This window comes from Crinia signifera, chromosome 2 (genome assembly GCF_055691185.1).
Source record: "Crinia signifera chromosome 2, ASM5569118v1, whole genome shotgun sequence".
Taxonomy (NCBI): Eukaryota; Metazoa; Chordata; class Amphibia; order Anura; family Myobatrachidae; genus Crinia; species Crinia signifera.
In genome coordinates this window covers 229,184,955-229,197,641 of record NC_139218.1, presented here as the reverse complement: position 1 = coordinate 229,197,641, position 12,687 = coordinate 229,184,955, and the positions used below count along the sequence as shown (strand labels likewise).

General features: G+C 43.6%; 1 protein-coding gene across 3 annotated transcripts in view; it reads left to right on the top strand.

Annotated features, from left to right (window-relative positions):
- The window catches only part of DOC2B (double C2 domain beta), a 590,856-nt gene that overhangs the window by 444,936 nt on the left and 133,233 nt on the right, over positions 1 to 12,687 (top strand). For all 3 annotated transcript variants that reach the window (XM_083173977.1, XM_083173978.1, XM_083173979.1), the window contains one exon: positions 11,975 to 12,132. In XM_083173977.1, coding sequence (XP_083030103.1) covers positions 11,975 to 12,132 — 158 coding nt within the window. The remainder of the gene's footprint in view (positions 1 to 11,974; positions 12,133 to 12,687) is intronic.

Below are 12,687 nucleotides of genomic sequence, written 5' to 3'. Positions count from 1 at the left end.
AACGGTGGTGGGGGGCCATGAAACATTTTTTTTTAAAACATATCCAATGTGAAATGGCCATATTGGCCAATTTCACATTGTCATTTTATTTTAACATTGCTGTCTATGGGAAATCGGGTCCATCGCGTCTTTTAACATTAATGTCTATGGGAAATCGGGTCGGAAATCGGGTCCATTGTGTCTTTTAACATTACTGTCTATGGGAAATCGCGGGCATCGCGTCGCGGTTCCTTATAACGGCCACGACCGACGCGATGCCCCCGATTTGGGGCTAAATCGCGGGCATCGCGTCGGTCGGGTGTCCTTAAGTTAACTAAACTTAAGGACAAAATCGGCAGCCCGGATAATTCACAAGTACCCAAATTTGTTATGCTTTTCAACATACTAAATGATATGCTCTTAATAATGACCCACCAACTTTTATTTACACTGTGTAATGATGGCCCTATTTTGATCGTTGTTTTGTGGAAAAGCAATCAGATTTTTGTCTTTTGTACTACTCTTATTCTTGTATGGGGTATTTGATGTACAGTATGTACTGCTTTATTCCCTGAATTGATTGCATGGCTGTTGATTATTATAGTAGTCATGCGTCTGTAAGAAATTGGACCAGGACACATATACAGTTGCTAACCCCATTCCCTTGCTGCGCCAAGTGGTGAAGGATGGTCACTAGCATATGCCAGTGATTTGCGTACATTATGTTGTCAAACAAACATTTTTGCATACAGTACATAGAGAGGAAATGTAGCTAATGGGGCATACACACAAGGCAATTTAAGTCCCATTTCTAATCGCTCTAACTAGCACGGTTTGCTCCGTGTGTATGCCCCTTAGGAATGGTGATGTGAGGTCCCGCCCGTCACCATCACCGACAGAGATAGATAGTGCATGCATTGTCTATCCTGCTGGATCACAGTGTTTTGCGTAACAAAATGCTGCTCAGCACAGATCGCTCAGCACACATCACGGTTGCATCGCTTGTGCACCGCAATGTGTGCTGAGCGATCTGTGCTTAAGGACCTCACTCTGTACAGAGGCGGCCTTGCCCCGTTTGTACAGAGCTTAACAGTGTGGATTCCAGATTGTGATAGACAGATATAAATATTATGTAATACATAGTGTTTATCTTTTTAGGAAAGAGCTGCCCTTTTACTATTCAAAAACTTTGCTTATATTAGACAAATGACTTGTATTGCAGAGCTAAACCATACAATGTTGTAATTTCTGCAGCAGCTCTGTTATTGGAGGGCATATTATTTAATGTCCTGTACAATGGGGCTTACATTATAAGATGCTTTGAATGGGTTTTTTTCTTACTGCAATCGCAGCTTCTCCTTTAGGAAAGAAAAATAATTTTCAAGCTAATTTCTTGCGCTCCCTTTTCTCCCTATTTCACAACATGTCAGAAGCAAACATGCTTTAATATCAGTTTACAATGTATTTTAATTCAGACATTCACACGTGATAATGAGAACAACGGTTTAATTTAAATAAGTGAATCATTTCCAGGGGCTGACTGAAAAATGGGTCTCTGTCTGATTTGATAGTAAGGGAAATAGTGGCGGGGGATTGAATATTCAAGGCTGTCTTTCCCAACAGCATTGAAGAGGTATCTTGGCAGAACGGTCTGACTTTAAAAGCAGTTGGGCCCGTTTTGCCAAGAACGGCCATGGATTGTCGAGATCACGGCCTTATCTCTACGATCCATGTCAGTTTCCGTGGACATGCCCCTTTTTAGTCATTTGGCAGACAGGACATTGAATCCCGTCTGCAGAATAACAAACGAGGGTGCCGAAAACGGACCAGGATGTCCCAACATTATATGAATAGAGGGAGAGGTTTTTTTTTTTTTTTTTATGATATTCTAGGAATAATATTCCTCATACAGTGGCGTAACTATAAATTTTGCTCCCCCCAGCATGTGATGTAATGACGTCACACGCATAATGGAGAAGCTCAAGCAGGAGAGAGGCAGTGAGAACAGCATATACTGCTGCTTCCCCCGGCTCCGACGCATCACAGGCCACCCCAGCACGCCCATCCGCCCGCCCATCCTGTACACAGTAGTCAATAGCCGTCTCTGTGTACAGTCAATTGAATCAGTGGGGGGATTTGTCGTCTCTGTCATGGCCGCACCTGCACTGCGGCTGACTCGCCTCCGGTGCTCAACCAGGGGGCAGCAGCATGTCAGTGCGTCGAGTGGATGCCGGCGTCCACACAGACCCCGCTGCCGCTTGCTCCCCCAAGCGGCAGCTGGGGCTGCCTTACAGTAGTTACGCCACTTTCCTCATACAGATATTTCACAAAGCGTTTTTGCACCACATGGTCCGAGTCCCTTGGTGCGACTTAGATGCTCTGCCATGAATTATAATCAACATTTTAGTACTTTTTGCTGAATTTTGCATCTCATTCACATCATAGCCATTTACAAAGTTACAAAGTTGCTTTGAGTGTATTAGGCATAAGATATACAATGTGTGGCATGGCACCAGTCACTTGTATAGAAACTGTATTATTCCTTTTTATCCAGATTACACAGAAGTTACGTGATCTATCAGCATCAGTACTCAGGGCTCCTGAGATACATATAAGATGCATTATTTGTGGAAAAAGAATCTGACAGGACAAAGTACTTGGCTGTGCTACACCAAAACTAGGCTATTTGGCACAATTTGAGGATAGGTGCATGTAGACACTGTGCTCATTTGCAAACATGGGGTTTCATGTTATACAGTAGGATAACATACAAAATAAATTTTACAGAGGTGGAGACTACAGTATTTAGCTCCTCAACTAGGTACTGTAGTTGGATACAATGACGTATCTGTAATGGGTGCAAGGTGTGTGGTGCACAACAGCCCCTGGGTCCAAGTGGGCCCACATTCTGCACACTCTGCACCTAAGTAAAAATACTCCCCTCTCCTTCGGTCCGGCGCTGACTGTGCAGCATTAGAAATCACTGGCAAAACGGCCACCACAGATATTATCCAGTGATTCGAGAATGTTCAATAGAGGTGTCCCCCAGGAATGTGGCACAGGTACCATGTTCCCAAAGTCCTGTGCATGCACAGTAGACACTGACACAATACCCAAGTCTTCTTTCCTGTCAGAGAGGAGGGGGCCCAATCGGAGCCTGCACATGGGCCCCCTTCACCCTTAAAGTGCCTAAGCGTGGATATGTGGGTTTAATAAGAGAAATATACTTATAGACATAGGGAGGTTGCTTTTTCAGTTTTCTCATCATGACTGATCTCCATACAATAAATAGAAACAATTACTGTATGGCAAATGATCAGCAAGCAAAGTTTAAACCCATGAAAGAACATATGAAAACCCACTGATAACTGCCTACAGGCAGTTTTAGTTTCAGAACTGCAACAAAAGTGCGACTTGTCTTTCATTGTTCTGGAAGGTTTTGATCAGTGGTGTCAAAAGGGCGCCCAATTTACAACTAGGACTATAAAAAAAAAAGATATACTGTACCTCTGGGCTAGGTAAGGTGAGTGTTTAAACGTTATTATGATTAGAAGTAATGTGTCTGTGACACAAGTGCCATGATTAAACAGTCCCCATATGGGAGATATAACACTTATGATGGATCTATTCAGCAGGTAAACACAGCCCCTCTGTTATTTATGTTCAAAATATCAAGTTGGACTTTAGCAAATAAACAGGAAGACATTGCTATTTGCACATAACTTTTAAGGATATACTGCACTAACTTAAACTGTGAAGAATAAAGCCCCATACACACTAGACAAGTTTTTTGTTGTTTTTTTAATCTCTCAGAAGATCCCATCTGAGCCATAGCATTTAAATATTCATCTAGGGTTTATAGGAAAGTAATAGAATGAGTTCACCTGCACTATAATACACAATTTATGCTGAGTACAGTATATTCAGCTTAAGTGTGTTTTATAGCGCAGGTACCACCATTCTGTTACTTTCCTTTATCCATTTGTTTGAAGTTCTGGATGAGATTCTGGATGCGTGGTGCAGAAATCGTTTTTTCCTTCTCTGAACCTCCCGACAGTCTGAATCCCAACAATTTTCACCAGCTTCCGATGTCAACTCCACAGTCGGTATTTAATGTTCTGACTGTTGAGTGTTGGAACAGCCATGTTATGGCAAAAACAGCTACGTTTTGACAAATATGTGTACGTAGATTCGACAGTGCGTGTCCGTTTCCGACAATACAGGTTCGCCTCCATGGGGAGGGGAATCTGTAGCTGGCAAGTCCCGGCCAGCATTGAATACTGAACCTCTGATATTTCCAATATTGGCAAGTATTGAATACCCCCCTAAAGGTTGTATTTTAAAAACTGCGCTGCCTAAGGACAACATATTTTCTTTTCTTCAAGTTTCCAATGCAATAGCAAAAGGAGTGTAATATTACACATATTTATTTATGACATCGGAAGATAGTTGTCATGGATAAACAAAGTTAAAAACGTTTATTAAATTTTACCTATATTTAACTGAAAAAAAAAAAAATTATGAGAACAAAAATCCTGTATAACCCACTGCATGTTTTCGGTGTATCCCAGTGATGGTACTGGTAAAGTAGACAAAGCCCTAAAAATATGATTTGCTCATTTTTGTTTTCAGTGCATACTGTATAGTGGCGTCCCCTTACAACTTGCAGCATACGCTATGCATACAAGTAAGTGGGTCCTGACGAGCCCATGGGCCCATTGACTCTTATGAGAACCTCTTGTAATTGTGTTCATGAGCAAAGCTGCATTCAGAAGACACATCATAGCTTGTATTCCATAACATTGAGATTCTTTCTAATTCAATATTTTTATACTGTAAAATTTTCACAGTACTTCCATACACTTAAGTGGACATTGGGGTTTGAATGGCAGCTGTCATCACAAAGTCTAAGCAACGCATTCTTTAAAATAATGTCCATTTAAATGGACAAGGGGTCATAAAGGGATAAATAATAATAAGAAAAGAGTAAGGGGGGTATGCAATCACCGGCAAGAATCTCCCGATGGGGGAGATGGCCACTGGGCCCTATTCAATGGTGTCTTCCCCAACAGCATTGAACAGGGTAGCTTGTCAGAACGAGCCCGACTTCACAAGCAGTCGGGCTCGTTCTACGAGAACGACCAGGAAGTGACAAGATCTCGGCCGCAGCTCGCATCTTCCGGGCTGCAACTCGCAGCCACGCCCCTTCTCGTCCCACGGAAGGTGGCACATTGAATCCCATCTGCGTGTTCTCAGTCGAGCAGAGCAACAGCCGTGACCTCAATATTGGATAATCCGCCTGAATCTAGTCAAAGAAATTATCAACTTAAAAATAAAGCGTAAAATGAAAAGAAAATCTCTGCACTGACGCAATGCATTTCATGGCACCTGGAAGCTTCCTTCCTTTCTGCTTATTACAGTATCCAATTTACACTCAAAATGTTATTCACCTTCACACAACAGTTCTATGCATATCACACAAAATGTAATTCCCCTAAATGTCACTTTATTGTCCTTTTTAGTTAAATAAAAAATATTTACTTCTATAAATTGGTTGCTAGATTTATTTAGGGCTTATGAGAGGATGGGGTAATAAGGCAATGGTAATTTTATGTACTTTGGGCCTAATTCAGTAACACTCAGAAAGGGGTGAATTCGACCCTATTATGATGTTTGGGGGTCTGTGCATGAAAAACACAAAAATAAGCAGAGCTAAAATAATATAAGACTGGTTAATCTAGCACAATGGTGTTTATTAAGTACACTAAAATTGAAATTAAAATATACTGATGAGTTTAAAATGAATGGGTCCCCAAAAACCATAGAATTCTGAGTGTCCTGGAGAGACCGTATTTTTGAGCCCATAGGTAGGTTGAATCCCCAAATGGTCACCCAGAGGGAGAATAAGAAGAGATGCAGAAGTATACCACAAAAAAATGACAAAGTCACTCCTCAAGCGCCAAAACAAAGTCCCGCAGCTACTTGTCCTCAAACGATAGTACAACTGTGTACTAGGCAAGAATTCAGAAAAAAATCAAACAAGATTTTTGAGGCTTTCCCACAGCGCTGGACCTTTGGAATCAGTATAACCAGGATGATAAATGGACTGCATTTATCTTTAAGAATAAGAATCATCCTGGTTATACTGATTCCAAAGGTCCAGCGCTGTGGGAAAGCCTCAGGAATCTTGTTTTATTTTTTTCTGAAGAAGAGATGCAGATTTTGCCACAAGTGGCCCATAGTGGCACAAATAAACAACTCCTACCGCAGTTCCTTTGTGTGATGGTAAAACCTCAAACTTCCAATGACAACAGATGGGTAACAGTTTGAACCAAGTTGGTGAATGATAACAGCTCCAAATAGGGTTGGTATGGTCTGCAATCCAGGAGCACTGGGTTGGGGGACAGTGGCAATGTCCTCCTTACGCGTTTCACTACACCTGGTAGCTTTATCAAAGCAAGTGCGTATTTTCGCATGTGCAGACCCCGGCAATTCACGGCTTGGGTGAGTTACACACTCACTGGGCCATTCGTTGCAGGGAGGGAGGGCCGGGGGGCGGATGGGGCGGACACGGTGCTGGACCATGGGAATTCCAAGTGTTTTATTGGCATCCCCATGAAAATGCTGGGCGTTCCCATGGGAACACAGGCAGGATGATGCCAGCCGGGGGCGTGCGTGTGACGTCACAGTACTCCAGTGCCCACCAAGTGTTCGGGAACTGACTTTTATTTCCGAAGGCAGGAGAAATCATTCAATGGTGCTGTGTTAGCGAACACATTCCCACGCATGGTGCCAAGGGGATGGGGTCAGGGGGGGGGGGGGGGCAGGCGTTTGGTGGGGCAATGTTAAGCTGCTCAGAAACGGCAGCCATTGCCAGATTAAGGTCTAAATAGGCCTGGAGCTGAAAATGATCAAGGGCCTTATATGCGCAATAATAGGGGTTGTGGCCAGCACCTAATAATGTGAGAGGAGTGACCATTGTTCTGTTTGGATGGTCTGCTCATGGGTGTGTCTCTATTTGTTTAAATACTTTCAACTAATTATATATAGTATGCCTGGAAAAGGCAGGGGGCTGCATAGGAAAAATGCAGGGGGTGATATATTGGGGGGGTGCCCTCCAAAGGTGCAACAACAGGATGCCGATGTCGTAAGATACTTAAGGGGTGAGGCGGCACTTAAGTCATAAAAAAAATTACTAAAAAAGCTGAAACTTGGTAGACAACATTTCAGCACCTTTTATGTGGTCACCTAAATTTACCACACCATATACCCCTTGTACAAATCATGCAACACAATAGTAACCCCTTATACTGTACTTGCCTCTTACACATTATGCCACATGGAATGAGACAAAATTCACACCAACTGAGACAAAATTCACACTATGGCACATGGATTGAGTCAAAATTCACATTATGCCACACAGATTAAGGCAAAATTCACATTTTGCCACATGGATTGAGCCAAAATACACACTATACCAAACAGATTGAGCAATAATGCATAATATGCTTCACAAACAGGGGAATTGCACGCCAAAGACTTGCATTAAAAATTTACACCATAAGGACCATTACATGTTAAACCACACACCATAATGTCCATTACGTATTATGCCAAACACTATAATGCCTATTAAAAATTATGCTACATAAATGCTGCTTACCTACATGCTCATTACCAGGGGTTCCATGCTGATTGCCAGGGGTTCCATGCTCGTTGCCATGTGGGATTACATGCTCATTGCCAAGGGGGAATACATGCTCTTGGTAACTGGGGGACAACCGCTGCCAGGCAGAAATGACAGCCTTGGCAGCTGGGCAGAGAGCAGGGGGCTGGTGCACTGGTCAGGCTGCCAGGTCTGGCAGCAGAGTGAGCTGTGCTTGTGAGCTGTGCAGTCAGCCATCCACCACTGCAGAGCTTTGCAGTCATTCTCACAAGAGGCGAGTCAGTGTCTGCAGCAGCAACCAGCTCCCGCCAGGGGACAGGAATCGGAGCGGGTCCTGCAGACAGCCACCGCCGGCGGGGTCTGCAGGGAAGCGATAATTGACCGGCAGCAGCGCTGACAGGCAGCTGTGTGGAAACAGGACTGCCCCCCCCCAAACACACTCCACGAGCGATTGCAGCAATCTCTACCCCCTTAGTCTGCAGGAATCAGCAAGTAAGGATGCTCCTATTATACCAAGCCTCAGGGGAGGACATTGAAATAAGCCGCAGCCATGAGACAATCCACAGAAAAGACGGTACATTTCTTGGGGGGAAGTTTAAAGAAAAGGGGGGTTCTGGGGAAAGACCTGTGAGAGGTGGTCATTAAAAGGGCTGGGGGTGGGGAGGGGTGATGTGATAAGACCTTTGCCACACATTCTATCCTGTCACCTGCCCCGCAGACATGACCTTGTCAGACACTGGGTGGGATTCCCCTTGTGTGACACCCTTTCTGTGTTCTGTACCAAATGTTGTCACTCCCTCTCTGTGTTCTGTCTCACCCATTGTGTTACCCCCTTCTGTGTTCTGTCCCAAATGCCACCCCTCTGTGTGAACCCCCTTTTGTGTTATGTTGCATATATTGTCACCCCCCCCCCCCTGCGTGAACCTGACTGTGTTATTTCACTGTATGACACCGCCTCTGTTTTTTGTTCCAAATGTTGTCACATCCCCTCTGTGTTCTGTCCATGCCATTGTGTCATCCCCCACCCCCCACATCTTCTGTCACTGTGTGGCACCCCCTCTGTCTTCTGTCACTGTATGGTACCCCCTCTGTTTTCTGCCACAGCCATTTTCACCCTCCTCTGTGTTCCATCCCAATTGTCACCCTCCTGTTTTCTGTCACCATTGTATGTGGAATAATGCATTATGGGTATTGTAATGTGTGGCATAATGCATAAGAGGCTTTAACGTATGTAGAATAATGTGTAATGGGCATTACGGTATGTGCTACAATGTGTAAGGGGCATAACATTGTGTGGCTTTTGTGCAGTGGACATTACAGTGTGGCATAATGTGTAAGGGGCATTATGGACACATGTGTGGCATAATGTGTAATGGCAATAACTGTGTGTGGCATATTGTGTAATGGGCAGTATGGTGTTTGGTATAACGTGTAAGGGGCATTATGGTGTGTGCCATAATGTGTAAGGGGTATTACTAAAATACGTATACAGTATGTGCTCTGTAATGTGACTATGAGTCACTACATGCTGTGTAATGTGAATACAGGCCACTACATGCTGTGTAATGTGAATATGGGCCACTTTGCACTGTGTAATGTGAATATGGGTCACAGCGTGTAGTGACCCATAATGATATTACACAGCTGGGTGATGGATGCTGGGTCAGATGTGTGACTAGCTGCAGCGTGGGGGGTACCAGCTGAAATTTTGCCTAGGGCATCAAATTGGCTAGGTCTGGTCCCAGCTTTTTGAAATAATACCCCTTTCACACCAGAAAATGCAGGGACTTACCCAGGAATATGGTCCCAGGATCATGCAGGGACATTCCTGGGCTTGCCTTTTTTACACCAGACTAGTCCCTGCAATTTCTTATGTGAGGGGGAGAGAACCCCCCCCCCCCCCCACCTTTAAACAACCAGTTATATATCTTCAGAACCAATTGATCCATTTACATGAGACCAGATTGAAGAACTTTTGAGTGGGCTTCGAATGATTTTGGTCATGTCAAACTGGGCCATTTGGTTCCATAGCAATCTGTCCTCAAACAACATGAACAGCCATGAAATTACATCTCAGAAATGAAAAAATCGGTTTACCCCGCAATATCTCTAGAACCAATGAACCCATATGGACCAGTCTGGTATCAGATTGAAGGCCCAGCGATTTGGGGTTTGACTGAGATCTAACTTCTATAATGCTGGAGGGGGACCTGGGAGCCATTGGAACCAGGTGGGGATTGGAATTAGCGGGTATCATGTTATCCTATGGGGAAAACGTTCCAGCTTTGCCTGGCGGTATCTCCGGTTCCCAGGGGGCTATTTGGAGAGTGGGCCTGGAGCTGTAGCTCCATCAGGCCCATTGTTAGTCTGGCCCTGATGGCCGCTGGTTACTGAGTGGTATTGAATCACCACCTGTGTGAAGTCTTGAGTCAATGTAATGATTCCCTGTAAAAGTGAAGGATAGAGGCAAAAAGTGGTCCCATTTTGGTTAATAATCTTTTCAACTCTCCAATTATATGTGCTAGTTTAGTTCATTTGGAAATCCTGAAAATCCACCTTTTTGTAGGTACTATAAACAGTGATTTTGTGCCTTATGTTTCGCAGAACACTTTAATAAAGCTTTGCTTCACTGAGTTGTGTCAATTATCTTAATTTGACAAATTTCCTTGTAATAACTGAGACCAATGATAAATTAGATTGTTTCCTTTTCCCAGTGAAAAAGTGTTTTCCTGTTCATTTATTTTTATGTATTACAGGAGGATTCCATTGAGTTTCATTTTTTTTTACAACAGACCTTTATAGTAAATCAGCAACTGTTTGTGTCTATGAGTGCTGCAGTTCAGGAAATAATTACCCCCCCCCCCCCCCCCCCCCCAACAATACTGTATGTTATACCCCTTTTTTTCCAGTGAGTTATTGCTGTGATGATAAACTCCCCATCAGGTATCCCCCAGGTCTACACCTTTCAACTCACCATAAACTTAACCTAAACCTTAATACCTAAACTTATGTAATAAAAAAGACACAGACACAAGTGCTGGCGTTTCAAAATGAATGTCAATTTATTTTGACAATTAAACTAAACTATATATATAATGGTGGCGGCACCAAAGAACGGTCACTATAGGAAAGTGGGGATAAAGATGTTTACCATACACACCATCGCTGGTGATCACTCTCCCCGGTCATCCACTCGTGCTAGTTGTGACCACCCCCCGGGCGGAAGCATGGCCGATGACCATCGATGTCAGGGTGGAGCGACACCCCACTATCTACACACACACCTCAAGATCTTACAAGGATGACCGTTCTTTACCGCCGCCTAAAAGAGAAGAAATAGGGAAGGGTGGGTGGGGCTTTTCCAGACAGAGGAGGACTTCCTGTAAGCATATTCCTTTTCTTCCCTGTCTGTACCCTCCCACTGCTCTGATAGGCCTTGTGCCCATCCTATTTGCATGTCAGCTGACCTTCCAGTGTAACCTGGGGAACCCATCAGGGGTTTATGCTCTCTCATTGCTTATTCAGCATTCGTGGTTCTTAACCAGGGTTGTGGCTCAGTGAAAAGGGTTAATCCAGTGACCTGAACTTCAACTAGGCCAGTTTGCAGTGTTGGTCCTGGGATTAAGCTGCAGTGTAAATGGACCCAGCTCCCATTGACATCATGTGGAGATCATTGGTGGAGATGCTGCTACCTGCAGCGAATAAGCGAATACTATACATATATCTGGAGATGGGGCTAGTGATGTTGAAGATCACAGGACATTAGCACCCGCCCCATCTTTGGCGATTTGCCAAGGAAATAAGTCATTTTCAACTGACTAATTTCCAAAGGCAGGAAAAATGATTCGATGGGGATTCTGTGGTGGGGCATTCGGGCGGGCGGCGTCCAGGGCTCGGGTAAGCAGCGATTTGACACATTTACATTTTGTTTTGCAACTGTAAATCAATCGCTGGACCTGCATTTCATGACAATGGGAATATTATATTACTTATCTTTTGCATTTGTTTCACATGATCTTAATCACTTTATTCACTTTCAGTTTTAAGATTTTTTATATTGCACTTTTGTTAAAAATAATTGTTTCAGTCAATGGAACCATCCTTTTCTGTCTCCTTTAACGTAACCAAATAGTTATTATAATGTGCATGCGTCACATAAAAGCTGATTGGTGGTAACCTGAAATAGCGCACATCAGCCTGCTGCTAAATAGATGTCATAATCCCTGGATACAGAGCATTTCTTCCTGGATATTGTCATTTTTTATTGTGGAAACTGTGCGTGAATTACTTTATACTGCCATTAACATTTTGTATTTCCACCCACAGATAGATAAAACAGAAGATAAATCTTTGGAGGAACGTGGGCGAATTCTTATATCCTTAAAATACAGCTCGCAAAAGTCAGGGCTCCTGGTAGGAATCATTAGATGTGCACATCTAGCTGCAATGGACGCAAATGGATACTCCGATCCCTATGTGAAAACGTAAGTTTAGTATATGTGTTTTTCATTGATATCACAAATATATACAGTATACCAAGACGAAGATGCTGTGTAATAATCTTTGCAGCTCCTAGGCTCATCACGTGTGATCATGTGTTGGTAATGGAACAGCCCCAAAACACTTTACATGGGAAAAAGACTAGGGGCCAGATTCTCTAAGCTTCAAAAGTGCTAAAATGGAGAGTGATAAACAGCCAGCCAATCAGCTCCTGTCTGACATTTTTCAAACACAGTCTGTGACACAGCAGGCAGGAGCTGATTGGCTGGCTGTTTATCACTCTCATTTTTATCACTTTTGAAGCTTAGAGAATCTGGACCTAGGCAAGTTAATATGTGGCTACCTGACTCCCTGCTTACCTTACAGAAGTAGCCATGCTCATCTATCCCTGATCACCACCACTTGCTCCTGTTTGGTGCCCTGCTCAGGGCTTAAAGTGGTCCTGCTGAGGTGGGGGAATTCATTTCACTATGCCACCTAATTACCCCCCTCTCCCCATTAGACAGAGACAAGGCCAGTGGTAGGGTTTTTGGTATCTC